The sequence below is a fragment of the Cottoperca gobio genome, chromosome 16 (genome assembly GCF_900634415.1).
Source record: "Cottoperca gobio chromosome 16, fCotGob3.1, whole genome shotgun sequence".
In the NCBI taxonomy this organism is placed as follows: Eukaryota; Metazoa; Chordata; class Actinopteri; order Perciformes; family Bovichtidae; genus Cottoperca; species Cottoperca gobio.
In genome coordinates this window covers 3296733-3323878 of record NC_041370.1, presented here as the reverse complement: position 1 = coordinate 3323878, position 27146 = coordinate 3296733, and the positions used below count along the sequence as shown (strand labels likewise).

Here is a 27146-nt window from a genome sequence, read left to right as displayed (position 1 = left end):
TTATAAATGTATCAAATACAAAATCTTAAATCCAATTATACGTTCTACCGGCTATTCCTGTCATGTTTAATTTAATCATTAATCCTTCCAAATCTACATATTTGTTTTAACACCATCACCGATAACTTGCGTTTCCAGACATATAACAGTCCTGAATCCACTCTGATGACAATTCCTCTGCTTTTGATGTAAAATGTTAATCTTTCTACGATCACTATTTCCATTATGTTTCCTCTGTGTGATGTTAGAGTTATTGGCCTGTAGTTCATCAGACTTGATGGGTCCTTGCCTGGTTTCCTAATAGAAATAATCACTGCTTCTTTTCCCACTTCCCATAGAAACCTAGCAACCTCCTCGATGCTAAATCTCCTAAATGCTTTAGTTAGTCCCGATCTTACTATTGCCCTCTTCATTTCTTCCAGAGTAAATGAAGCATCTATTGTACTGTTCATATCATCTCTTCTCTCTATTATTCCAGGACGAGCTGCTCTGGTCATTTCCGCTCCTTTGTTGCCCTCCTCAGTCAAGTTATCAGAGCTTCAGATTTGAGTGAGCGCTGTTTCCTCTTCCATCTTCAACACTGGATACATTCCCTTCTTGTTCCTCTCACGCTCCAAACATCTCACAGGAGTTGATCTTCCAATTTTACTACACAATATCTGCCAGCTTTGCCTTTTTCCTTTGCGTATAATTGTTCTAACCTTTGCTTGTGCTTGCTCATACTTAATTAAATTCTGAAAATGATGAGTTATTTTTTAATCCTGAGTGCTTTATTAATTTCTCTCACTGCTGCACCACACGCCTGTGGCCACCAGGGAACAGCCTTTCTCTTCATTACTTACTTCTAGAAATTGACTGATTAGCAGCTTCTAGTAATGTTGTTTTAAATTTATTATCAATCTCTTCAAAACCTTCATTTATGTCTAATTGATCCATTCTTATCTCACGTATAAACATTTCCCATTTTCCACTACTAAATACCTATTTCTCAAAATGGTGTCACTACCTTGTGATGTTTCTTCTGATACGTCCTAATTACATATTGCAGATCATTCCTAGAAACTAGGGTTGGATCTAGTACTGAAGTGTTCCCTGTGTGTGTATTTAGTTCCTTTCCCATCATTTAAACAAACCATGTCCTTTTTCTTCAATTGTTCTTCAATTACCTCACCATTTGCATGTGTTCTTACTTACAAAATGTCAAATCAGAAACGGTGTTTTAAAGACTCTTTAGCCTCTCGGGGATAATCTAGTCCAGATTTGACTTGTCACAAATAGGTTAAAGCTTTCACAAATTCAAAAGTGGGTTTCAGACAGCGTTAAGGTTTCCCCCTAAAATGTCTAACATGGTTTCACAACATGAGAGTAGATAGTAAAGGAGGATCGGAAGCTAACGTCAGCGTCGTTGACAACTCTGCAACACATTACCAACTGATATCAAATTACTTCCAGAAATAAAAACCTTCACAACAAAGGTTAAGTGCAGACTAAAAGCAAAACAGAGCTGTGCCCATTTTCAGCAAATGTACTGTAAATTACCAAGCTGTATTGTGTATTTGATTATATTTCCATACGTGTGGTGTTTTGTGGTTTTATGATATTGAAAGCTGCATATTTTAACTACACTGTAAAAGCCTAACTAGAGTTGAAACTCTCTGTGCAGCACATCAGTTTCATGCTCTGTTTTGGAACTATGTTGAATTGTGTCATTGCTATCAAATAAAAGTAAATTCAATTGAATTATTTTTGTCATTGTAATGTTTTTCTTTAACTTTATTTTGAGTTAAATGTAAATGTTTTTCATTCTCTCTTGTTTTACTTTCCAGTTTTTCATCTACCAAGTACACCTGTCCACATTCTAGCATTTGGACAGTCAAATGCAATATAACTGGAGTCCATCTTTGTAGGATAATGTGCATCTTCATTTACAGTTTTCATCTTATGTACTCCATCGTGTAGTCTCTGAGTCCATTGAGTTTGCGTCGTTGAAAGCGCTTTCCTCCAATTTATAGTTATAATTTTTTTTAGCAATCAGTAGACGTATGCGTGTAATATATATATATATACATATATATATATATATATATATATGTATATATATATATATGTATATATATATATATATATATATATATATATATATATATATATATATATATATATATATATATATATATATATGTGGTCTTTGTCCCTTACATTTGCATAGGATTCATTGGGATGGCATTATTATTTCAATCTCTTCCTATATATTTTGCCAAAATCCCTGCGGTACTAGACTGTCCCAGAATATATGTGAGTAGTCTTATTGTATTATTAACTAATTAGAAATAATACATTTAATTCAATTTGTTTTCTTTATTGGAAACTTTTTGGTAGATTTAAAGTCAACGTGTGTGGAGCAAACGTTAAATACCCGGCGCGGCCACTAGGTGGCGGTGTTATGCACCTAGAGAGCAGGAAGTTAAATAACAACCACATCACATCCGTGAACCAGAACAGCAACAAAAGCTCTGAGCCAGTCCAACCAAAGTTCTGCTGTAAGTAAACACGTTGTTACACGATTATAGCCACTACACATATGTCGTTTTTCTATTCGTGTGACACATCCACCCGCGTACAGCCTCGCGATGTCATTATCTGTACTGGACATGAACGTTAGCGGAGAAGCTAGCTGTTACAATCTGTTGAACTACCAGCAAAGTTGTATTTTATTTAACTATACACATGTACCGAATGTAGTAACGTTAGCCAAGTTTCCTCGGAAATGAATACTTGAATTGATGCTGGCGACAGTTCCTTCCGTATCCTGTGTGTAGTGATGTGGCAGTGACCAAGCCCTATGTTGACGAACAGTATCCACTCCCCAAATACTGCCCTGGAGCTAAGCTAAGCTAAGCTAAGCTAAGCTAAGCTAAGTCTGTGTGTAGACGTCCAACTGCAGTTATAAACATGATGATAAACTACTTACACTTGCTCATTTTTCTTGTGAAATACTGTGGCACACTGTTTTTCAAGACACTTCAAATTGCAACTTAATGCAAATCATTATTAATTAATGACTAGCAATTCAGATTTAAATTTATTTATCAAATGTATAAACTATTCAATTTTGTGAAGCTATAACTAGCAAATGTTTGGTGTTTTGTATTCAATAAATACCTTAATTGATGAGTTATTTATCTGAACTTGACTTGATTAGTTATCCGATAAATAGAGAGAACTGATTAATCTAGGGGTGTCAAACATGCGGCCCGCGGGCCAAAACCGGCCCGCCAGAGGGTCCAATCCGACCTGCAGGAGCTCAAGTGTAAAAATGAGTTGTTTTGATCATAAAGTAAAAGCCTTTGTAGATACACTGTGATCAGTAAATTGTAACACACATGTGTAAATGATAAACTAATAATATTGTTGAAATTGCATCTTTTTTTCTTAAGAAATTTCAGGTTGTTCATAATGTTTTGTAAAAAGATAAAGTTTGAACATTTTCAGAATGTATTTTTTTGCACTAAAACGAAGGGAAGTTGTGGTTATTTATATGTTATTATGCTGTGATGTTACTGGTCCGGCCAGTAATTGTGCTGCATGTGGCCCCTGAACTAACATGAGTTTGACCCCCCCCTGGATTAATCCAATAAGTGTGTCAGCAGTAGTGCTTTTTGTTGATGTTTTTGTCATTACTGTTGCTTTGCAGCTGACAGTCTCGAGATGCCATTTGGAGCTCCAACTGGGGAGAACTGTCTTCTCGACATGGACAGCAAAGCTGGAGATCTGTTCGGTGCTGAGGAAGCTCATCCAACTGGCAAAGGTGGAGCTGGAATCTTGGGAAAGTAAGAGCCCGTACATTTTATTTTCAATTGTGATGTGCGCTTAATTAATCACACAATGATAATGCTATTCTCACGAGGGCTTTTTATTCTATGTTGCTCAAATTTGAAGACCTATGCTCTGTAGGCTTAGCTATGCATTTCTTAATACCTCTCTATGTATTTACCTCTTACTGTCTTTGTCTAATTTAATAGGCTCTGGCTCCCAAAAGGCTACTCTGTCGGTATGGCTAAAGAGTGGATCGACAGGCGCCGAATGTCCATCCGACCTTGGGCCAGCTTCGTGGACCAACGCAAGTTTTCGAAACCCCGCAACTTTGGAGAGTTGTGTCAGAGGGTGGTGAAGAACGTGGACAATTTCAACAGCAACTACACCTTCATCTTCATGGGACTCATCCTCTACTGCATGTAAGGCCCACAAAGAGAAACTCATCAGTTGTTTTATCTGGGTATATTAGAAATCTTCAAACTATGCTGCTATAAGTAACACTAACTTGATTGGTGTGTGGATGTTTCGTCTCCTCAGCATCAGCTCTCCCATGCTACTGATTGCCTTGGCTGTGTTCGCTGGTGCCTTCTACATAATTCACCTCAAGTCCCTGGAGTCCAAACTGGTTATCCTCGGTGAGTAATAGTGAGATATCTCTGCAACACGACACATAGACGTCAACACGGCTACCGCTTCACATTCTGTTGACCTTGTTCGTTAATAACAGGCAGGTAAAGAACAGACTAAATGCATGTCTGCGGTTAGTGTAAGAAAATCCAATATATCCGTGAGCTTTTCATATTTATATACCTGGAAGAGGCAGCGCAGAAACACTTGTAATCAGTGGCATTATTTTGATATTGATAACCAGGCAAAGAGCTGAATCTCCCGCACCAGGTGAGTCTGGCTGGAGCCGTTTCTCTACCTGTGTTCTGGTTGGCCGGAGCTGGAGCTGCAGTCTTTTGGGTTCTGGGTAAGCTAAACCTCATTAGTCGTTCTGGGCATGCATTTAATTGTGATATTATTTGTAATTGTAAATGCATCTGGACGCTCTGTCGAAGAAAAGCCTTGTCATTGTGTTTCTCTTCACATTCCTCTTTTCCATTTGTCCCGCCTCCTCTCAGGAGCGACGCTCTTTGTGATTGGCTCTCATGCTGCGTTCCGTGAGCTGGATGGATCCGACATGGAAGAGCTCCTCATGGAGCCCGTGTGACGAGCAAGGCTGAACCCGCAGCAGCAGCAGCGGCGTGATCACAGATGAAACTCCTGGATCTGTTCCTTAGCTGTGTATTCCCTGTATTAGAATGCACCTTTTCTTGCCTCTGCAGTAGTTGTTGTTACAGACTTTATTGCCATTTAGGCAAACTCATTCACACATATAACTTGCCAAATGCACAAATTATTAATGTGTTAAGCATTATTTAAGCACATTATCATGATTATATGCCTTCTCTACATATGTAATACCTTGGATGCCTCAGGTTTGTGTCAAATAGCTTCCTGTAACGTTCCTTATACAGTGACATATCTTTCAATTTATTATTATTAATAATAGTAGTAATCATTTATTTTGGTCCCTTTTTTTTTTTTTACAGTTTTCCAAAAATATGCATATAAAATAAATGCATTACAATATTTCTTTATGTAAAGATTATGTACGCAATAAATGCAATGTTTGCAAAAGTGCTAAAAAATGATTCATTATCCAAAGAAAAAGTGCTAAAAGAAATATGCTGATCAAACTAAATGTTTTATTCAAGAGGATACACAATCAGATCTCACATCGGGTACTTAACGTAGATTAGTTGATGAGAATACATCTTTAAAGGTCAGCACATCGTCATGGTGTTTTGTATTGGGGGGGGGGGTTGTGGTACTTTGGTGTCTTTAAGCATATTTATCAGCTCAAAACATTCAGATCTGAAGGTCATTTTAGATATTTCTTTTTTTGAAATCCATTGTTCATTTGTTTGCATTTCTCTGTAATGTTCGGTGTTTTTGTATTTAAATTACATTTTTGTAAGTGCAATAAACCCCCCCCCCGTGTAAAGATATCTCCTTGTTATTCTGCCTCTGATGAACTCAGGTGTTGGTTTCCTGCTTTCTGCATCCCTGGCAGGAGTTGTAAACTCCGTGGCCCTTCACACTTCGTCTGCACGTTCTCTCATTATTCTGCTCGGGTGTGAATACACAGTGGAGCAGGACAGTCTCTATCTCTAATACATCGCACACGGCAGCGCCCACCAACCCCCTCTTGTCCCCCCTTTTCTTTATTTTTCACGTGAACCCTGTGACCTGTGGTCTGTGACAGCACAGCACGAGCACCCCATGCTCAGGTTGCCATGGCAATGACCTTGAAGGGCCCCAGTCAGACACATCCACAGACACACTCGCTTACACACTGCGGCAAAGGCGAGCGATCGATATTCTATTATACTGAGGGTGGCGAAGGGGGGGGGGGGGGGGAGAGGAGAGTCGCACTGCAGTGAGCTCACTGCAGAGACACAGGGGAAATTAGAGCGAGGGTGAGAGTGTGTTTGTCAGGGAGAGTGACAGAAGTGTGTGTGTGCGTGTGCGTGTGCGTGTGTGTGTGTGTGTGTGTGTGTGTGTGTGCGTGCGTGAGAGAGAGCAGGAGACACCACATTTGTCATTGGGCAGTGTTAGAACGGTGCCAGAAAGTTTTAATGTTCCTTCTCACTAAAAGGGACACGTCCTAAATGTTCACAGGATGTGGCAAAGTGACCTCTCAGATCACACCATGCTTACCTCGCACATCACAGAGCTGTATATGGTGCACTTTTATTTGTAAGGTGGGCACTAAGAGGCTCATTTAAACCCTTGTGGCAGAGAGAAGATGTACTGCCTTGCATTATTTGCAGGAATGTAACCTTTTGATAATAACGTGTATTAATCATAGTAGTTGCTTCCTGATTCACGTACTATTCATTCATTGTTAGTCTTGAACGATGAGTTTGGGGAACGGGAAGGACTCCCCTGCAGCTCATGCATGTTGGTGTCAGACCCGCTTACAGAGTGGTTTGGTGCATTAACCTGGGCCGCTGCCAACTCTTCCTCCTATGGCCCTTTAATTAACATTGTGCAGTTTGCAGGTCACAACACTAGGTGGCATCACATCCTCCTATTTCTACTTCCTCATTCCTGCTGTGAGGTACACCGCTTATGACTCACATCAACACATTTGCACCCAAGTGTGTGATATATTTGAATATATGTGTTGGAATAATAGTGAGACTGATACTGAGACTGGTCAACGGAAATAACCTTAAGGTATCAATACACGTGGGAAGCGATCCCATATACATGCGGGGGGGAGGGGGTAATGTCATTAACACGTTACAATCGACAGCAACGCTAACGCAATAAGATGTAACCACAGGGATTTATTGTAAGGGATGGTATTCAGTTCATTGTATTATAATATGCCAGCTTGATGCATCAGCTGTTTCTAAGACAGAGCAGCGCCGACAGATAAAGACTGAGGGGTTTATAAGATGAGCATTTTATTTGTATAAAGTGTGAAGTGTAGTTTTGCACGAGTAAAACAGAGACAGAAAGACACACAGACAGGTCTGGGTTGTATTAAATGTTCTAGATGTTTTATTGGTGTTGGTTTCATTTATTTGACACACATGTTCTACTAGTTGTGTTTTTTTTTTTTCTTGAATTTTCACCTCGTGCTGCCGTCTGAGATAGACCCAGCCCGAGACCTCTGGCCCTTCGCTGGTCTCCAACACATACATGCACACAGACCCGGGCCAGACCGGGCTGTACCAGGACCTGGACTAAACCAGAGCTGGACCCGATCCGGGAACAGACCCCAGGGGCATGATCTCACCATCACCACTCACCACATCACACTGGCACACCTGCAGCGACAGGAACCTGAAAGCCTTGGTTGGTGTCTTGTGTCTTTTGGTAAAAACACAACTGAAAACCCTGCTCTGCTGTTACAGGTTTAGAACAGCCTCCCGAAAAACCAGCAAAAATAACTGAAACCAAACAAAAAACAAAGACGGAGACACAGATCTCTCGCTTTTTTTTCCTATTTCACCAATATTGTGGATGTTTTTCTTCATGAATGTCTCTCTTGAGCTGTTTTTCAACATGTGTTTTTTTTATTGTTTCATTTAAATTCAGTATAGAATTATATAGATTTCCTAGAGCACACAGAAAGATTGAGTTGTATTTACCAACTTGGGGGGGGGGAGGGGAGGGGGGGGGTGTACTGTAATAGTTATTAACAAGGACAATGGTTCACACTGTGCACACAAACAGAGACAAACGGGGCAGGAGGGAGGGGAGGGGAGGGGTGTGAGAGACAGAGGGGGAGAGAGGGGGGACAGGACGCCATGGGGTGTGCTTTGTTAGGCCTAAATGAGGAAAAGCAGCTCTCACGTACCCCCCCTCCCATCTTGGAAATAAAAAAGACAAGTAAAATCATCGAAACCCCCCCGTACCCCACATATTAAAAAAACAACAACACTGTGGCCGTTGAGAACGGAAGAGAAGGAGAATGGATGGCGTGAGAACGGCAGGGAGACGACCACTCCGCTGGTCCTCCACAGACGGGAGACGGAGGCGAGAGGTGGCAGTGGAAGTGGTGTCGGCGGTGGGATCTCACTGTGTGATCTTTACAGCTGTGTGTGTGATTGGAGGACAAGCAAAGGGTTGGCGAGGAGAGGAAAGAGAGAGGGGAAGGAAGGTATAGAGACAGACGAGGGAGAGAGAGCAGGGGAAGAACAGGGAGGGGCAGGAGCTGGATGGCCCTTTTTTGCAGAGCATAGACACTCCCTTTGTATCCTTAGCTCATTCAAATCTACATACACAATATGCAGCTGCCGTTTGGTAGATATATTGGTTTATGTACACAGCAGTGAGAGAACACATGCAAAGAGTATCATAGGAGATGGGGAGAAGGGGGGGGGGGGGAGGGGGGCGGGGCAATGTCGAAAGTTGTAAAGGTGCTTTTGCTGTTTTTAATCTTTGGGGCAGTTGTGATGAAAATAGCTTAAAAGCGTTTTTTTGTCTTTAAGGGGGCGGGGCATCTGGAGGTGTGTCTTGCCAGGGATGTAGTGATAGGGGGTGGGGCGGGGAAGGGGGGGGCAGGGGAGAAATAAGTGGAAGATGTAGGGGGTTTGAGCAAAGATGCTCCATCGATCAATAGTATGTCTCCCTTTCAACCCAACCTGGAGTGCAAATGAGAGAAAGAAGAAACACAGAACAGTTCAGTTAATTCAAAGTTTCCAAGTCTCATTATATGAAGATGAAGTAGCATTAAGTAGAGGAATAGTTCAACGTCTTGGGAAGTATGCTACTGTCAGCAGTCAGTTAGCTTAGAACAGAAAGCGTGTGTCGATAATGACATCGTGGCAATAATCCAGTGCCTCTTAAATAATTGTTTACAGACGTTAACCCTAACCCTAAAGATACATTAACTAGTCTGAAGATAAGTTCATTAACACGAAACACGTTCCATCTTGTGTAAGAACTACATGTTGTGTTTCTACAGAAGCTGCACAGTTTCCTGGAGACAAGAAATAGTCCCGCACAACCGCCTTCAACTTTGCTTTAAAGAGAAACCGTACTAACCTCCAGGGTTCCTACGGAGGAGAAGTTTTCGGACTTCATCATAAACAAAGATGAGGAAACTATAGGGGAACGCACAGAACCACCAGCTAGGCCTGTGGGCGAGAGAACAGCAAGGATTAAAAAGAATGGAGGAAACAGAAAACACACTATGTCTTCATATCGCAGCGGGTACATTATGTAAACATGCACGACATGTAACGGTACTCACTTTAGAGGATACATCCTGAGTGCCACATCCATGCCTGGGCAGTAGGACAGGAAGGCAGCCAGGGCTGTCTCCTCAAACAGGCCGAAGATCAAGATCTTGTTCCTGGGTGGAGAAACAACAGATTCAAAAACTGAGATGTGTGTCACCCTAATCTAGAGGCTACCTCTAGAAATAAGATATCATTATCTGTTATGAATCATCTGATCAGCTCGTACATATCTAACCCGTACGTAACCAAAACAAGATGATACATCCTAAATTAATTGTAAACACACGTGAGTGTGTCGGTATCGCAGACTCACCTCATGCCCTGCTGGAACACAGAGTTACGTCTGGTCTTGCAGATGATGACATCAGCCCACTGCACAACCACGATACTGACAAAGAAGGCTGTGTGGCACGTGAACTCCACAATCTTCCTCTGCTCGTATGTCTGCGGGCGGGAGAGGACAGACGCTCAGTACCATGAAGTCACACAACAGCTAAGAGTTCACTCAGACACTTCACACTTACCCATTGCTGCCCGTAGCTGTCTTCCAGGTCGTTGCAAGAGCGGTCATCCCAGTTGAGCCTGATGCCGACTAGTCGAGTGGGCAGGAAACCGTTTTCAGCCAAGATGACAAAGTAAGCGAAGAAGCCTCCGAGAGCCTGGATCATACCTGAGGAGAATACACACACGGAGAGGTTTTTAACTTCCTTAATCTAGAATCCCACCAAAAAAACCTTGCATATAGGTCCAAAGATATTTACAGTGGTAGCCATTTTCATTTTCCACCTACCAATTTGTCCATAAGCGATGCTGATCAGCCTCTCATTCACCAGCTTGTCCCTGAAGGGGTTCCTGGGCTGACGCTTCATGATGTCGCTCTCAGCGGTTTCATAAGCCAGAGAGATAGCTGGCACCTGATGGGACAGATGTGAACGTTTGTACATTATGACTGATATAATGATAATATAGAAGCATGTGTGCATCCTTTCAGAGAGAATTGGAATTGTGAGAAAGATATTAAATATCCTAAATTAAATAAAACCACACAACCAAAATATGAACGTTATTAAAAAAGCATAACGTCTGCACAATGCCCAAGTCTTGCTGTTTATTCTGCCTCCATGTATTTAGCTAATTCTGTAAACAAGCACACATATGTCGCAATATGGTGTCAGTCCTAAGTATGTCGACAGCGACTGTATTCAGGGAGACAATGTGTGATGAGCTCTCACCATGTCGGTTCCCAGGTCAATACAGAGGATGGTGATGGTTCCCAGTGGCAGGGGGATGTTGACGATGATGAACAGCAGGAAGGGGGTGATCTCTGGGATGTTACTGGTCAGGGTGTAGGCAATGGACTTCTTAAGGTTATCAAAGATCAAACGGCCTGAAGGGAGAAAAGCACGCGGGTTACATCCCGTCTCTGACACCCACACGTTCACGTTCCAGCTCTGCCCTTTAGCTCTGCTCACCTTCTTCCACTCCTGTGACAATAGAGGCAAAGTTGTCATCCAACAAGATCATGTCTGCGGCCTGTTTGGACACATCTGAGCCAGAGATTCCCATGGCAACACCAATGTCGGCCTTTTTCAGCGCAGGTGAGTCATTCACACCGTCACCTGTCACAGCGACAATGGCACCCTGGGACAGGAGGAGGAGGGAGAGGAGGAGGTTATACAGAAGAAGTGCTACGTGTGACCACAAGTATCTGGAGGTTAAGACAGACGGTTAATTCTCTTCATACAGATTATTAACACAATGTTTAAGACCTGATCAGATTTCTTTCAAGAGGCAATACATTCAAACGTTTGAATTAATACATTTTAATCAAATTAAGCTGAAACCTTTCGGTGTTTCAAAAGCAATCTACCCATCTGACAGTGAATGTTTAATGTCTTCAGGGAAGCGTCATTCAACGGATCACTAGCGCCATCTGCTGTTGTAGAAGTATAGTGCTACGTGTAAGTGCACTCCCTGAATGTCATGTTAAGAACAAACGTCGTCTTCTCTTCACGCCAATATAAAACACAAGGACAGCGCTGCTTGGATTAGAGATCGTGTTGTCCATAAGGGGTTTTATTATAAACCAATATCAAGATGTTCGTACCAGTCTCTGGCAGCCCTCTACGATGATGAGCTTCTGCTGTGGGGACGTGCGGGCAAAGACGATCTCTGTGTGGTTCCTCAGGATGTCGTCCATCTGATCCTGAGACAGATCTTTTAGGTCTGTCCCGTGGATCACGCAGGCTTTGGCATCCCTGAACACAAACACGGAAGTGTTGATGCGAGCCTCGTAAATTGACCATCGTTTGTAAGACAGGCGAGTCAGTTTTTGTTTACCTGGGGTTGACCTGGCTGACGGGGATGTTGAGGCGAGCTGCAATGTCCTCCACTGTCTCGTTGCCCTCTGAGATGATGCCCACTCCCTTGGCGATGGCCTTGGCTGTGATTGGGTGATCTCCAGTGACCATGATGACCTGACGAGAGCAACGAAAAGGACATTTCATCACGTGATCTCAACTGCACTGTGACCCAGAAGAGATGAGATGTAAAAACTAAAGTAAACTCACCTTGATACCAGCAGATCGGCATTTGCCAACAGCATCGGGCACAGCGGCACGGGGAGGGTCGATCATGGACATGAGGCCAACAAAGCAAAGGTTGTCTGTCTGGAAGTTGACGTCCTCTGTGTCAAAGGCGAAGCCCTTGGGGTACTGATCTTCTGGGAGCATGACGTGGCAGAAACCTGGAGGGGAAGGACATGTGAGTGTTTGTGATCTCCAAGAATCAACGCCGATCTTCTAGCCTCATTCCTTAGCGTGTTAAATGTGTCTAAATGTTTATATATTGATTTTCTTTCTTCGGAAAACTACATTTCAATAGTGCATCGTTTTTAATTATTATGATGGATGAATCGCAGTTACCTTTAACGCATGTTTTGTGTTTCAGGCTGATGAACGCACTACTTTCACTGTAACTAATGTCTTTTAAGTGACACATTGAAAGCAGAAGCAACACAGTAGCACGCCAATAAAAAAAAGGATCCATCTAAATAAGGGAACCTCACGTCATGGTCACACTTACATACCCTGTCCCCATCCCTCCCACCCTATCTTTGATCCTTACCGAGCACTCTCTCTCCCAGTCCTCCCAGCTCCATGTACGCATTCTGGAAAGATTCCTTCAGCTCTTCATCCATAGGTTGTTCTTTGCCCTGCAGCAGGATGGTGGAGCAGCGGTCCAGGATCCTCTCTGGAGCGCCCTTCATCACCAGCAGGTAGCGGTTGTCATTAACATCTTCTGTTTCATGTACTGAGAGCTAAAGAGGATGATAGAAAGTGAGTTTAATGTAGTGAATAGGGTGTATATACTTTAGCTTTTTACTTAATGTTTACACACTGCAGCTGTGAAGCCTGGAATGAGACGCGTTGTGAAATCCTGTCATACATACTATTCAATATTATTGTATGCATACAGGGTTTCTCTCATGTTCTACATCTCAACCTGTAACTTACCTGGTATTTGTTGGTGGAGTTGAAGGGGATCTCGGCCACCTTCTTATTCCTAGTCTCTGGATGCTCTGACGGAGCCGCAGCACAGCTCGATGCACTTCAGCAGCGCGGACTCTGAGGCATCGCCGGCCACGTCACGCTTCAGGATGGGCAGAGCGTCTTGTCCTGCTTTGAACTGAGCACGGTTACACAGACCGGCGATACGAGCCAGAGACAGCCAAGTCACTGAGCTCTTGTCGAAAAGAGGCACCTGGAGCGGAGAGAGAAGAGATGGAATTATTAACCTTCATGAATTCTAATCATTTATCCTTGTTGCAGCGGTGACACACGTCGTCCCCGTCCTCGCTCACCAGACTGGTCCTCGGTGGTGTCGGCCTCGTGGATCTGGTTGTCAAACCACATGTGGGCCACGGTCATCCTGTTCTGGGTCAGGGTGCCTGTCTTGTCGGAGCAGATGGTGGAGGTGGAGCCGAGGGTTTCCACAGCTTCCAAATTTTTCACCAGGCAGTTTTTCTTCGCCATACGTTTGGCAGTCAGGGTCAGACACACCTGCAGACAAATCATGCATTATGTTAAACAATGTTAATCGCATATACACACTCATTCCCCCCCCCTCCACACACACACACACACACACCTATTACAATTTATACTTCAAGCTTAAGTGATTTTATTAAATATGTTTTGTATTTTAATTTAATTTAATTATCTATAAACAATATAAATAAAGTTTAATTCAACACTCAAGACGTTTCTAATGCTTTGTCCACTTACAGTGACGGTGGCCAGCAGCCCTTCAGGCACGTTAGCCACGATGATGCCGATGAGGAAGATGACAGCCTCGAGCCAGGAGTAACCCAGCACGATGGCGAGGATAAAAAAGGTGACACCCAAGAAGACGGCCACGCCTGTGATGATGTGGATGAAGTGCTCGATCTCTTTGGCGATGGGGGTTTTGCCGGTCTCCAGGCCAGAGGTGAGAGTAGCAATGCGACCCATGACGGTGCGGTCCCCGGTGCAGATAACGATGCCACGTGCCGTGCCTGGGTCGGAACGGAAACACAATGTGGTCAAATATCCGTAGTGATCAGTCCTATAAACTACTCGTGTCAGTTGTAATACTATGCATGCAACACTGTTGCCGTGGTGACCGTACCTTCCACACAGTTGGTGGAGAAGAAAGCCACGTTTCGGGTCTCTAAGGGGTTGTCATGGGTACAGTCAGGTGACCTGCTCTGAGGCTCTGACTCGCCCGTTAGGGAGGAGTTATCCACCTGATGGGGGAGAGAACAAGTAAAACATGTAGTTTCATACAACAAAGAATGCAAATATATATATATATATATATATATATATATATATATATATATATATATATATATAAAAGAATGCAAAATCTCTTTTATTGTATTTCTATATTTACATTACAGGTGAAAAGGGTAACAAACATTTATCTAAACCTCCCCAGTTGATTAGTTACAATTAGGAACATTTCTTTTCTGAAATTACATTTTTAAATTTGCTAATTAGAAATGATCTTAATCTAATCTAGAGATTAAAATGTACAAAAGTTAGTACAATAAAAACCTAAATGTGTATTTTTGATATTTTCTTTCCACTAGTCTGAAAGAAGACCTCTGTGTGTGTGTGTGTGTGTGTGTGTGTGTGTGTGTGTGTGTGTGTGTGTGTGTGTGTGTGTGTGTACCTTGCAGCCATGAGCAGACACCACCCTGATGTCAGCAGGGATCCTGTCTCCTCCTTTCACTTCAACCAGATCTCCGCCCACCACTTCTTCAGCATTGATCTGGACCTTCTCGCCCTCACGGATCACCAACGCTTGCTGCAGGGAGATATTAGCAATGGTTAAAAAATGCACACACACACACACACACACACACACATTGTACACTGTTGGTCTTTGATTGATTGATTGATTGATTGATCACACACGCCACTGCTAGTTTACCTTTTCCTTCTTTAGATGAATAAATCTGTTAACTGGCTCTGGTTGTGTGCATCTCCCTCTTTTGTCATGAAAATAAGCTTTCACACATACGTTGGCTTCGTTTGAGCATAAGACATATTTACCTGAGGCACCATGTTCTTGAAAGACTCCATGATTTTGGAGCTCTTGGCCTCTTGAAAGTATGAGAAGCAACCAGTGATGACGACGACAGCTGTGAGCACAATACCCAGGTACAACTGCAGAGAGAGAGACAGAGACACCATTTAAACATATGTAAACGTGGTCAGTGGACAGGCACTGGATACAGTATGTGGGGTGTTGTGGTGCAGATGTGAATATGTATGCGTGTGCTCACATTGTCTCCTGCGGGATCGTCCTCAGTGGCTGCCTGGATGGCGTAGGCCAGGAAGCAGAGGATGGCGCCGGTCCACAGCAGGACAGAGAATCCACCAAACAGCTGGCGACAGAACTTGACCCACTCCGGGGTGGTGGGAGGAGGGGTGAGAGCATTGGGACCATCCCTGATCAGATACTCTGCTGCCTTGGCATTGGTCAACCCCTAGAGGGAGCACAGAGGAAGTGGGAAGTGTCGTGAGCGGAGAAAGTCTGCACTGATGCAAAGCCAACACAAACACACATCTGTTTTCAGTTTGTTCACGCTCATATTTCTTATTACAGTGTTTGACAATAAACAATACAACCCAATGGAAGTCTGCCACCTAGTGGACAACTGGAGAAGCTGTCTAACGATACGCACAGAGAAATGAATATCATCAACTCACCTGGACGATGTCAGTCTGGAATTTCCTGCATACTTCCTCTATAGACATTTTATGTTCCGTCTGAAAGAAATAAAAATGAATACAGAGATAATTACTCATTTAATAAATAAATACAGTATGTTTAGCTATTTCTTGCATGCAAGGAACATTTGAGTCCAAATTGAAAGAAGAATTATGCTAACATGTAATGAAAAAGTGTTTTAAACATTTTCACAACATCCACTAACTTAATGGCATACAAGGTATTTGTAAATTTACTCCATGCATGCAGTTCACCTGAGAGGTAAGAGGACAGCCACATATGGCGACACCCAGGTGTCTGTTTCTTGCGCTGGCATGTGTGACGACCTCCAGAAAACAAGTCACCGCTCTTACCAGCGGAAATATGTTTTTCTGGCCTGCACGAGAAAGATTTCCCCTTCTCTCCAACACAGTTGGTATAAATTCACCTTTACTAGATCCTCAAAGGATGCATGGATGGTGTAAATAATGAGGGAATCGTATGTGACGAATGAATCAGCTTTGGACTGACTGACCCAAAGTTAATTGGTATCAAACACATTTTATTTCAACATTTAGTTCAAGTATTCACAGAATAAGAGAAGGTTTTACTTACAATCGGAACTTCCTTCTTCAGGTCGTCCATGTCCTTGGCCCCCTTCTTCTTCTTGGGGGATTTGTCAACTTTGTCCTGTGTGGTGGCAACGCGGTAACTGTCTGACCGGCCATACTACAGACACACACATATGTTTTATACATGCCTTCGGACTAGATTAAGTAGCCTGTGCGCCCTTCTTCATTAGCTTAACTGTTCTCTGGGATTGCACATTATATTAACAAAATAAATCGTCTCTTGAGTTGTTCAGAGAGCTGTATAGTCTGCCGTACAGTCTTCACTGACTGCCAGCTAAGTGAAGCCAGTGGGCTTGGTTGGCCTCGAGGTTTCTTTCACTTTACAGTAAATAATGTTGCGCCCTCGTGAAGTAGCCTTGAGAAGTAGCCTGTATTTGGTCAATTATTCTGAGGAGGAAGTTAGAAGAAGAGAATTATTATAATAATGAGTGAAGACATTACTGCTGCGTTTCCCCCGGACAACAACATCTACATTAGGAGTGCACTTCACACATTAAAGCCTCCCGTCTGCTCTGCCTTATCCATCTGATGTCTCCACTGATCAAGTCCTCTCGCTCTGATGTACACATCAAAACATAATCAAGTGCGAATGGTTTAACCAGGTTTCAACTAATCCTGCTCGTTTTCATTTATTCAGCCGCAAGGACACGAGAGAGAGAGAAAAGCAAAGTTTACACTCATCAAAGGCTTTCTGAGTCGAGTCCCGTATGTTCTCCACTATTAGCCCAGATACATCAGAGACACTTTGATGTCGAGATTACAAAAAAATTAATTCTCAAGTACATGCACGCAGCGCACGAGGCTCATGCACACACATCAAACGTCCTCTTCTGTCCACTTTACTGCACTGCCTGTTGTTCCAGGTGCTCTCTTGACTGTAATTGCCGCCTCAGAAATTGGCTTATGTTATTAACTAGACGCGAGTGGACTTTTAATAACCCTTCTAGTCCCTTAAGATCTATAACTGTAACTCTATGCTGTTGTCCGGAAGGAGAGCAGCAATACAAAAGGCCCCTCATCAAAGGTCAGAGGTGACATGGAGAGTCCTTCACTGACACAACCAACGGCCCTCAGTGGTCAATACGGCCAGAAACACTACGATGGGTTGACAGAGTAGCAAAGTCCTTTACAACGAATCAGACAGAAACATCAATCAACTAATAATCAATGACAGCATTCCTCTTAATTAAGGCACGCGTGTCCAGAGCTCATGTAATAAGATAAGAGGTACTGTAACGCTCTCAGAGAGGTAACTGCTGCTCCACCACTTGGTTTGCATCTGATATCAGATCTTCCACATAATGCTTAAAAGTTTACGTGCGTTTCATTTAAGATAAATCGGTGAGATTTCACTAATCAAAATTAAATATTTACAAAAAGCCCCAGTGAGGAAGTATGAGTTGAGATCTCAAGTCTCACACACCCTAACCACACCAGAACACACACACACACACACACCTGCACTGCGACAAAATGTAACAAAGACCAACGTGTCCCTGCATTTCCTACTTTGTGTGAAAACTCTTGTGAAATCCTGCATATTGAATTTCTATGTGGTAAAAGAAACCTGTTTTTCTGGTTTGTCATCTCAATGAAAATAAATAAACCGAGGGCTTCATGAAACAACATGTGGATGACGACGCTCGCTCACTTGATGGTGGAGGATCGCGGGGCTGCTCAACGACCGCTGCTGAATTGAAAGCAAACAATAAAAGCATTCGTTGGAGCACGTCAGGCGGAGTAGCATGTCAGTGTGGGAACGAGCTGTTTGACCTGACTACAGATACACACACCCCCCCACACACACACACACACACACACACACACACATGCAAACACAAAGAGTTCTGCAACTGAAGAGCAGGTGAGCAAATATCTTGCCGCAGCAAGACCAGGCAGGCCTGGTGAGGCCGAGGCTGCACGGAGCAGAAAGTGATGCAGTGGAAAAGTACTGCTGCTCATCCCCTCTGAGACCCTGCATGAGTGTGTGTGTTTGTGTGGGGGGGGGGGGGGGTGCATGTTTTATATGTACGTATTTTTTATTGGAGATTAACTGAGTTAATGACGGCTCCATCTCTCAATCAGGTGTCCAATCATCAACATAATCTCACAGATGACAGACAGGTGTGTGTGTGTGTGTGTGTGTGTGTGTGTGTGTGTGTGTGTGTGTGTGTGTGTGTGTGTGTGTGTATAAATGTGTTGGGAGAATATTGTTATGACTAGTTTGTCTTCAGACAAAGAGGAACGATGCAGCTGCTCTTCTGAGATTACTGAACACACACACACACACACACACACACACACACACACACACACACACACACACACACACACACTAGTGGTTGGTAAAGAGAAGATGAGGAGTGCCAAACAAAGCAGTATGTGGTGAAAGTAGAGACACGGAGAGATGGATGTTAAGGGGGTGGATGATAGACACGATTGGGCACATGGAAAGGGAGACATCAGTGGGAGGTGAGAGGCAGGGACAGATAAACACACAGAGAGAGAGAGAGAGAGAGAGAGAGAGAGAGAGAGAGAGAGAGAGAGAGAGAGAGAGAGAGAGAGAGAGAGAGAGAGAGAGAGAGAGCTACAGAGAGAGAGAGAGAGAGAGAGAGAGAGAGAGAGAGAGAGAGACAGAGAGAGAGAGAGAGAGAGAGAGACAGAGAGAGAGAGAGAGACAGAGAGAGACAGAGAGAGAGACAGAGAGAGAGAGAGAGAGACAGAGAGAGAGAGAGCCGTTGTCACCCTTCTCTTGTGCTCCTAATTAGATATTGACCAGCAGTCTTTGTCTGCTGGCTCTGTGTCAGTGTTTGACCTGCAGTGACCCCACTCTAATAGATTGCAAAACATTACTTACTTGTGTGTGTTTGTCTCTTCTCAACATGCTAATAGATTCTATATTGTGTGTGTTTGTCTCTTCTCAACATGCTGATAGATTCTATATTGTGTGTGTGTCTCTTCTCAACATGCTGATAGATTCTATATTGTGTGTGTGTGTCTCTTCTCAACATGCTGATAGATTCTATATTGTGTGTGTTTGTCTCTTCTCAACATGCTGATAGATTATATATTGTGTGTGTGTCTCTTCTCAACATGCTAATAGATTCTATATTGTGTGTGTGTGTCTCTTCTCAACATGCTGATAGATTATATATTGTGTGTGTGTCTCTTCTCAACATGCTGATAGATTATATATTGTGTGTGTGTGTCTCTTCTCAACATGCTGATAGATTATATATTGTGTGTGTGTGTCTCTTCTCAACATGCTGATAGATTATATATTGTGTGTGTGTGTCTCTTCTCAACATGCTGATAGATTATATATTGTGTGTGTCTGCGGATGTGACGGAGGAGTTATCTGCATGCCTCGAAGAGAAAAGAGAGGTTACTGATTTATCTTGCGTCTGTGTTTACAGTATGTTGAGTATGTTAAGTGCATAGCTGGCTTTGTGTGTGTGTGAGAGTGTGTGAGGGTGTTGGCCTCTCCCTTCCCCCCTCCACACACACACCCTGCTACCTGATAAGATTTATCTTTGTTGCACCAACAGTATGTTGCATTCTTTTTTGCAAAAACATGAAACTCTCTCCGTCTCCGTCTCCAGCCTGTTGAATGATTCAGCAGATTAAGATGGAGTCTTTATGGTGTCCGTATTCAATTTGAGGATCCTTTTATTTGCAGGAAACATCAAAGTGTGCCTGCATGTGTGCGTCTGTGTGCTGTCCAGCTGCCTCACACACTTCTGGGTAATGTAATAAGCCCCCTTGGTTCTGGGGAAGGAAACAGAGACTCACGGCTGGAATTACAGACGCTCGCTCTCCCCCAAGCACACGGACGAACAGACTGGACTGACACGTCTCTATCATCAGGAAATGGAAACATTGGATGCTCCTCTATGGATGACGTCGTGCCATCCCTCACACCCAGTTACATGTTGCTTTATTAAAACATCAATCAAGCCGACTGCTTCACGTGTCCGCTCGCGTCTTTGATTTGATACTAATCTATTCTGCGCTGGCGGACCAAACTAAACCTCGAGTTTTGTTCTCTGATGAGCGAGTGCGTTTGCAGAGCAAGTAACCATGGTGACCGACACGGCCATTGGCATGGTGACGAAGCTCAGCAGTGGCCTAGTACTCGTAGCCAGGATCCCCTGATGTGATCCGGGACGAGGAATAAATGATGCATCTGTAACAGGACACTGTATTCACTGCTGGATAATATAGACAGGTGATTGATTCAAGGAATTGGTGTGTGTGTGTGTGTGTGTGTGTGTGTGTGTGTGTGTGTGTGTGTGTGTGTGTGTGTGTGTGTGTGTGTGTGTGTGTGTGTGAGCAGAGGTGAGTCACTGCGTTGGCTACAGTCCGTATGTGCAGCGTCTACACGCATTGCGGCAGAGAGATGGAGGGAATAATAGAGAGACCAAGTGATTGTGAAATAATACGACAAAACCCTCAGACACAACGTGAAGCGTTACGTCAGAGGAGGGGCACACTGCCTTTTTCTCACTTGAAAAGGAACTGGTCCTGCTCGAGGCACATTTTGACTTACACACCCACCATAAAACTACGCCGTTAATATATTTTTGCAGACTGAAATGCAGTTATGCATCTGTTGTATGCTGTGTCTTTCATGCAGAGCACGTTGAGGACAACGGGTCGAGGCATGCACACTGAAGGTGGGTTTGACTGGGACCTGTTTGACTGGGCAACATATTGTTGTTCCCCTTTACTCGCACGCATAGAAAGTCCTACACCAGGAAGAACTAATGTGCATTTATACGCATACATTAGCTGTTGTCTTCACACAGAACTGATATAAGGAAGTGGTTTGTGAATGGTAGAAATACTACCCTGTTCCAGTGTATCATAAGGTAACCACCACAGTATCTGTCATAGCAACATATGAGTCTACACTTCCTGTTTGTACACAGCAGCCAGATGAAGAAGGAGCAAATCAGCTCCTCTGCACTGACAAGTGAGCGCCACATCATGGCTTTAATACGCGTGTTCCACTAGACCTGCAGAATGTACTGAAAGATAAAACTCTGCTCATTTATCTTTGTGCTCGTGGCACCGGTTTTATACAATCTTTCAATTTAAAGACAAGTAACATTCGATGGATATTGTATGTAATCCATGTAATCTTCTCTTGTAGTCGTGTAGTAGTTCAGGGAGTGGGTCGCAGGCCGGGTCGTGCCCGACGCTTAGCTCATTCAGGACATGTGCATAAGTCTGTCAGAGGGCTATGCATGAACGTTTGCCGGATTGTAATTTAAATGCTACATCTGTAGACATGCTACTATGCATGTGGTGTGTGTGTGCTGTTGCGTGCACGTGTGTGTGACCTTGCAAGGTCATTGGGCCATCTGCTGTTTCTTGCAGCAGGATGGCCGGCTCTGGACAGCCGAATGACATAGCTGTTGGGATTAGCTATGTAGTCTGATTACTACGCCGGATTACCCCATGTGCTTCGTCCTCTCTTTGTCTCTCTTCTTTCTCTGTAAGTCGCTCTCAGGAAAATCAAATCTCCACATTTATCATGGTGCACAATCATTTGGTGAATATCTTCTAACAGTGTTGAGGAAGTGACTAGATTAGAGGGCTACTTTCAACAGATGATTAGGGTTTGAATCCCTTCAAAAGAGATGGTAAAGATATTTGTTTCACTTATCTGTAACAGCCTTGAAAGTGATACGAAGGCTCCTTATCTTTATATGTAACACAGTGAACACACGGCAGAAGGAGGAGATGCCAGATAGGAAGAAGAAGAAAGGGAAAAGATGGCATTCAACTTTTTTGTGACACAGACTTGATCCGATGGAATACTTAACATACACAGAGAAATAAAAAGATGGTGGCCGCTTAAGCGCACTAAAATAAATTCTTAATCTCTGAAGCACATAAACATATAGGGATGAGAGAGATTAATTCTCTGTAGCTCTCAAATAATCTATGTTGGGCTCTCTCCAAAAACTACAAATACACAAAAAGCAAGAAACTCAACCAACCCAAACTCAAGTTGTCCCCCTCCACTCCCCCCTGTCCATCTGTCCCTTCCATCATTACCTTCGTCTGTTCATTGAGACACTTGTGTCACAGTTTATCTTCAGTTCTAAACGATGCACTGTCCCGCCCTGTGAGCTCTGAGGGATGTATCTGTGCTTTGAATGGGGCCTGCTCTAGATTGGGATTGTAAATCTTGGTTTGTTGGTGCTTGTAGGGAACATGGCATCTGGCCACGGTGTGACTGAGGGCACCTAGGACTCCTGAGCAGGCAGCTGGTCACACAGACATGTCCAGATGTGCATCCATACACACAGCTGCTGACGGCACAATAAAGAACATACCCATGGACTGGGGAGATTTTCAAGCACGTGTCTCATTGTGATTCTAAACCAGTGTGTCTGGAAGAATATAATTACTGTAAATCTTAAACCCACTTCAGACGTTTGTGTGAATGGCAGCATTACATGGTGACAGCATACAATTCAAATGCACCAAGTTGTTGTAAAATGATCTGTTTTTTGTCCATTGTGGCTGCCCAGTGTTACACTTTGGTGTATTCACACAGGGACACACACTCTTCTCAAACATGCACACATCTCCAGGACAACACCCTGAATTAGTCATCTCGTTGTAGTCAGGCAACCTGATCCCTCTGAAACGCTCTCATTATGGGAGACCATCAACACGTTAATGTTGGAAAACTGTCACTGTGCCTACTATTATCCTGTTTTAAAGTAATGTATGAAGGAGACAGCTCTGACCTTTACATTTTATTAGCATTACACAAGCTGCTACTGAGCTCACAGCTCAGGCTTTGCTCTGTTGGTCTAGCAGACTAACTCCTGTTTGTGCTGAGGCACAAGAGAAATCTGGACTCCGTCCTTCAGCAGTACTGCCACTAAGGACACTGTACTCATTACAGCAGATATTATTGATCAGAGACCTACAAGAGGCTTGAAGAGGAGCATTTCAAAGGTCACCACATTGACCTTAATTGACCTAGGCCGCAGGGCAAAAATATCCCAGAGTGCTGTGCGGTCAGAGAGATCATGCGGTTGATTAAATCCTATATGGACGTGCTTTTCTATTGGTTCCTGCGACGTGTGGGACAGATCAGCTGTGGTACGGTGCAGCCTATCAGCATCAGGCAGCAGGTGCAGTGGGGAGGGATGTGCAGTACTCTGCACCAAACTGAGGGCTGGGCCTCTGCAGAGGCCACGCTCATCCAACTCCTGAACTACCTTCCACTAACACCTCAGATTCTTCTCCATCAACGCCTCACTAGTGCCAATATAAAAGAACAGGCTGTTCTGGAAACCTTTACATCATGACAGGTAATCAGTGAGTCTAATCAAAGTCTTATATGGGATCTCAACACTGAACAGGTGCTTCCATAATGCATTCAAAGCAGCTCAGCCACACCCCTGGTCACCTTCTGCCTCAGGGCTGCTGCTACACCTTCATCCTGCTTTACCTCCCCTATCTCTCATGGGGCACCTGCCCACCTTCACACCTCTTCAATCTCTCATCTCAACCTTCAGTCAATGTCCTATGAAGATCATCCACCCGTCCACATCCCTCCACTTCCTATCCCATCTGTCTTCTCCTGTCCCCCTGATAACCAATCGCACAATGTGCAGCAAGAGGAAACAGGAGCCATGGTAATGTGAGCCTCAGGTCATTATCCAGTAACAAGATATACAGCCAGGCAGGCCCCCCTCCCCCACCATACGCCTCCGTCGTCATTTTAAATCCCTCTCTCTTTCTCACTCTACACCTGCAGACCAGCCACTACTGATCTACCCTTTCCTCCCTCTCTCCCTCTCTCTCTCTCTCTCTCTCTCTCTGTCCCTCTTGCTCTCTCAACAGTGGCACCCTCCCCACACCAGTGTCACATGTCTGAACGTGAAAATCTCCTCCTATAGTCTCATCAGCATCCGCCATGTATAGCTGCACCAATGCAGAGGTGAGAACAATTAGCAGGATGAGCAGGTGTGAGAGTAAAAAGACATTTCTTTAGAGATGCTCTGCTAAATTTAGACGTCCCCTCTCTCTGTGCCAGACTGCATGTGCCCCATGTCTTTCTGGTATCCCTGACACATGCACAAGCTTTGCTCTATAGCATCACTGCTGTCTCTAAGCCCTGTCCTTTCTGCGTGTTCCTCCTGCCAACCTATCACAGCTCTTTACAGGGAATTTCCACACCACAGGCCCCGCCCCCAGTTTGACGCAGAAGGCACGTCGCAAGCGATGCATCCTGCGGCCTTGGGAAAGGACAGCTGGCAATGCCATCGCACAGTGCACCAATGCAACATTTGTGGGGAAAAAGACAGAAAGAGCGAGAAGGAAGTGTGGACTGGCGACCTGTGATATCAATTTACTAGCTACACGAATCCATCCATCACTCCATCCCTTCATCCATCCCCTTTCTCTTTCAGGGTGACCTCAGCAGGCATCGAGTGAAAGTCAAGGAAACACCCTTCACAGATCGCCAGGCACGCTCATATTCGGTTTTATAATGGCAATCTCTGGAGAGCTGCGGCATCTTCCGAAATGTCACACTTCATTCCACACAGCAGCAGTACAGGCGTAAGCACTCCCATCCCTTTTGACGCAGTGCCCACTTATGCTACCGGGTTAGTTTCCCCTCCCCCGAATCATAGGCTAAATCTTGAACGTCTCTTCCGGCAGAGAAATGTCAGATGCTTGTGTAACTGCGATGATCTGCCTCTGCAGAGGTGGATATCTCTCCCTTGTCTGCAGCGCCATGCCACTGCATTATTCGGCAGACACACCGCGTCGAAGATTACAAATTACAACTCCTTCTGCAGGATGCAGATAGAGCAGAAATTGCGCAACAGCTCACAACGGCGGGCGCATCTGCGCCCTGGCATTTTCCAGGAGCCCTGTTTTTTTCCACCAGCTTCCTATGATTCATTTGCATGACTAATACATGTATCGAGATAACCGGGGCACACAGCAGCTGAGAACTACCATAATGGCAAATATAACTGGAACGAGGACATCTTGCTCCTGGTGTACTGGACACATCGTGTATTTAATCGGTAGTAAATGTGTTCACTGTTAGCGATTATCGAGTCCCTGTTACGTCATAAATTAAAGGGGAAATAATCTGGTGAGGCGCTTATTCCCAGTAACCGCATTATGACGCATGGGCCATCGAGGGTGCCGAGGATGAGACTCCTCCGCTGATGGCGTCCACAGTGAGGACGCGATGGGCTCAGCATCTCTCCTGCTTCACCGCCAGATGCGTCCCCTGTGCTGGACCAGACCGGAGAGAGGGCAGTGCCAGCGGGCTTTATAGCAGGAGAGGACATGAGGGGGAGGCGGGGTGGGCAGCGCGGGCATGGAGGAGGTCACAGTACATCGTGTTCATCCATCACTGACAATGTCACAGAACATTACATGTGTGCCTTCAAATGTAACAAAGTAAAAACTATTTAATCACAGTTTAATGATGGGTGAACAGAATGGGATTCTAACACATACGACCCCTCCTCCATCTCTCCCACAGGAGAGCTCTCGGTAAGAATAAACCGATTAGGCCTACTATAGGTGGCAAGGTTATAGTCACAGTAAGGCCTGTCAGAGACCTGGAATACATAGGACACACTGACAACCTCTAAACCACACACAGTGGCATCGTTCACATTTTTATTTTTAGCCTATAAATTGACTGAGTGAGGCAGAGGAAAGGACACGAGCAAATAAAATGGAAATATTTGTATTCACGTAAAACATACTCGAGTCAAAAGCAGGCTAAAGACAAATGTAAGTCATCGGTTCTACAGCCGCACTACAGAGGAGCTACGGGCTACATCAATTTGTCGCAGTCTCGGAGACCAGGGTAAAACAGAGTTCCGCATTAGAGTCAATGTCACTCAGGCAAACGGGATTTCCATAGAGGAAAAAATGACCTCACATCAGCCCTTCCTCGTCGGGAGTAAAATTGTAGGCTACCGCTCATTTCTCAGGCCACTTCACAGGAAGGCTGCAACGCACTACAAAGAAGTTGAAATCGTCAGTCTTACCCCCATGTTGGCGCAGTCACTCTTCTCCTCTCAGGTGATGCACAGCTTGAGAGGTGTCAGCCCCTCGCGTTGAATTGTATCAAAATGCCTTGCCTTGAAAAGTAGAAGAGAATATGCTCAGTTTTCAGGGTTGCTTAAATGAAAAACGGAAAAGACGTCATGGCAGTTATCTATAGATCTGACAAAATGCTTTTTTAGGATAAAATAAAACGGTCTGGCAAACCTTCCAAAGGGTTAGACTACAATCTTTCCCTCCCCCGTGAGAAGTCTTTCAAATGAAATGTTGCGGTCTCAAGCGGAGCATCACGCGGGGATGCGCTTCCTTCCTTTGCTCTCTGATACTTGCGGTGAAAGACCGGCGAAAATGAAGAACCGCACTGCTACCTTTTCAGGACTCGATCTCCCTCCGCGGCTCTTCCCGTTACCGCAGTACTCCTCGAGCCGCACCACTCCGCCAGTGAAAGAAGCTCCGCCTAAAGCAAATAATGAACCGAGAGGGGGATTACACCCGCCCATCACTCACACAGGCTGGCCAATCAGAATTCGGAGCGTCTCTTCGGTGATGGATCGCT

At 44.2% G+C, this 27146-nt stretch overlaps 2 protein-coding genes across 2 annotated transcripts; one reads left to right on the top strand and one right to left on the bottom strand.

Moving 5' to 3' along the window:
• The first annotated feature begins 2450 nt into the window (after positions 1-2450).
• rabac1 (Rab acceptor 1 (prenylated)) lies at positions 2451-5870 on the top strand. The gene is made up of 6 exons (XM_029451731.1): positions 2451-2540; positions 3695-3830; positions 4023-4235; positions 4354-4451; positions 4688-4789; positions 4941-5870. The coding sequence occupies exons 2-6, from the start codon at positions 3709-3711 to the stop codon at positions 5027-5029; spliced, it is 624 nt and encodes a 207-aa protein (XP_029307591.1). The 5' UTR covers positions 2451-2540; positions 3695-3708; the 3' UTR covers positions 5030-5870.
• Positions 5871-7411: 1541 nt separating this feature from the next.
• atp1a3b (ATPase Na+/K+ transporting subunit alpha 3b) lies at positions 7412-27007 on the bottom strand. Its single transcript, XM_029451732.1, is given in 24 exon segments — positions 7412-9023; positions 9427-9518; positions 9635-9736; positions 9937-10067; positions 10148-10293; positions 10414-10537; positions 10856-11010; positions 11096-11264; positions 11731-11881; positions 11964-12100; positions 12194-12369; positions 12750-12942; positions 13139-13189; positions 13191-13385; positions 13463-13684; positions 13910-14178; positions 14292-14409; positions 14841-14975; positions 15224-15337; positions 15457-15660; positions 15884-15943; positions 16500-16613; positions 26575-26667; positions 26798-27007. Coding segments are annotated over 23 exon segments (3093 nt in total). The 5' UTR covers positions 26581-26667; positions 26798-27007; the 3' UTR covers positions 7412-8994.
• Positions 27008-27146: the final 139 nt, after the last annotated feature.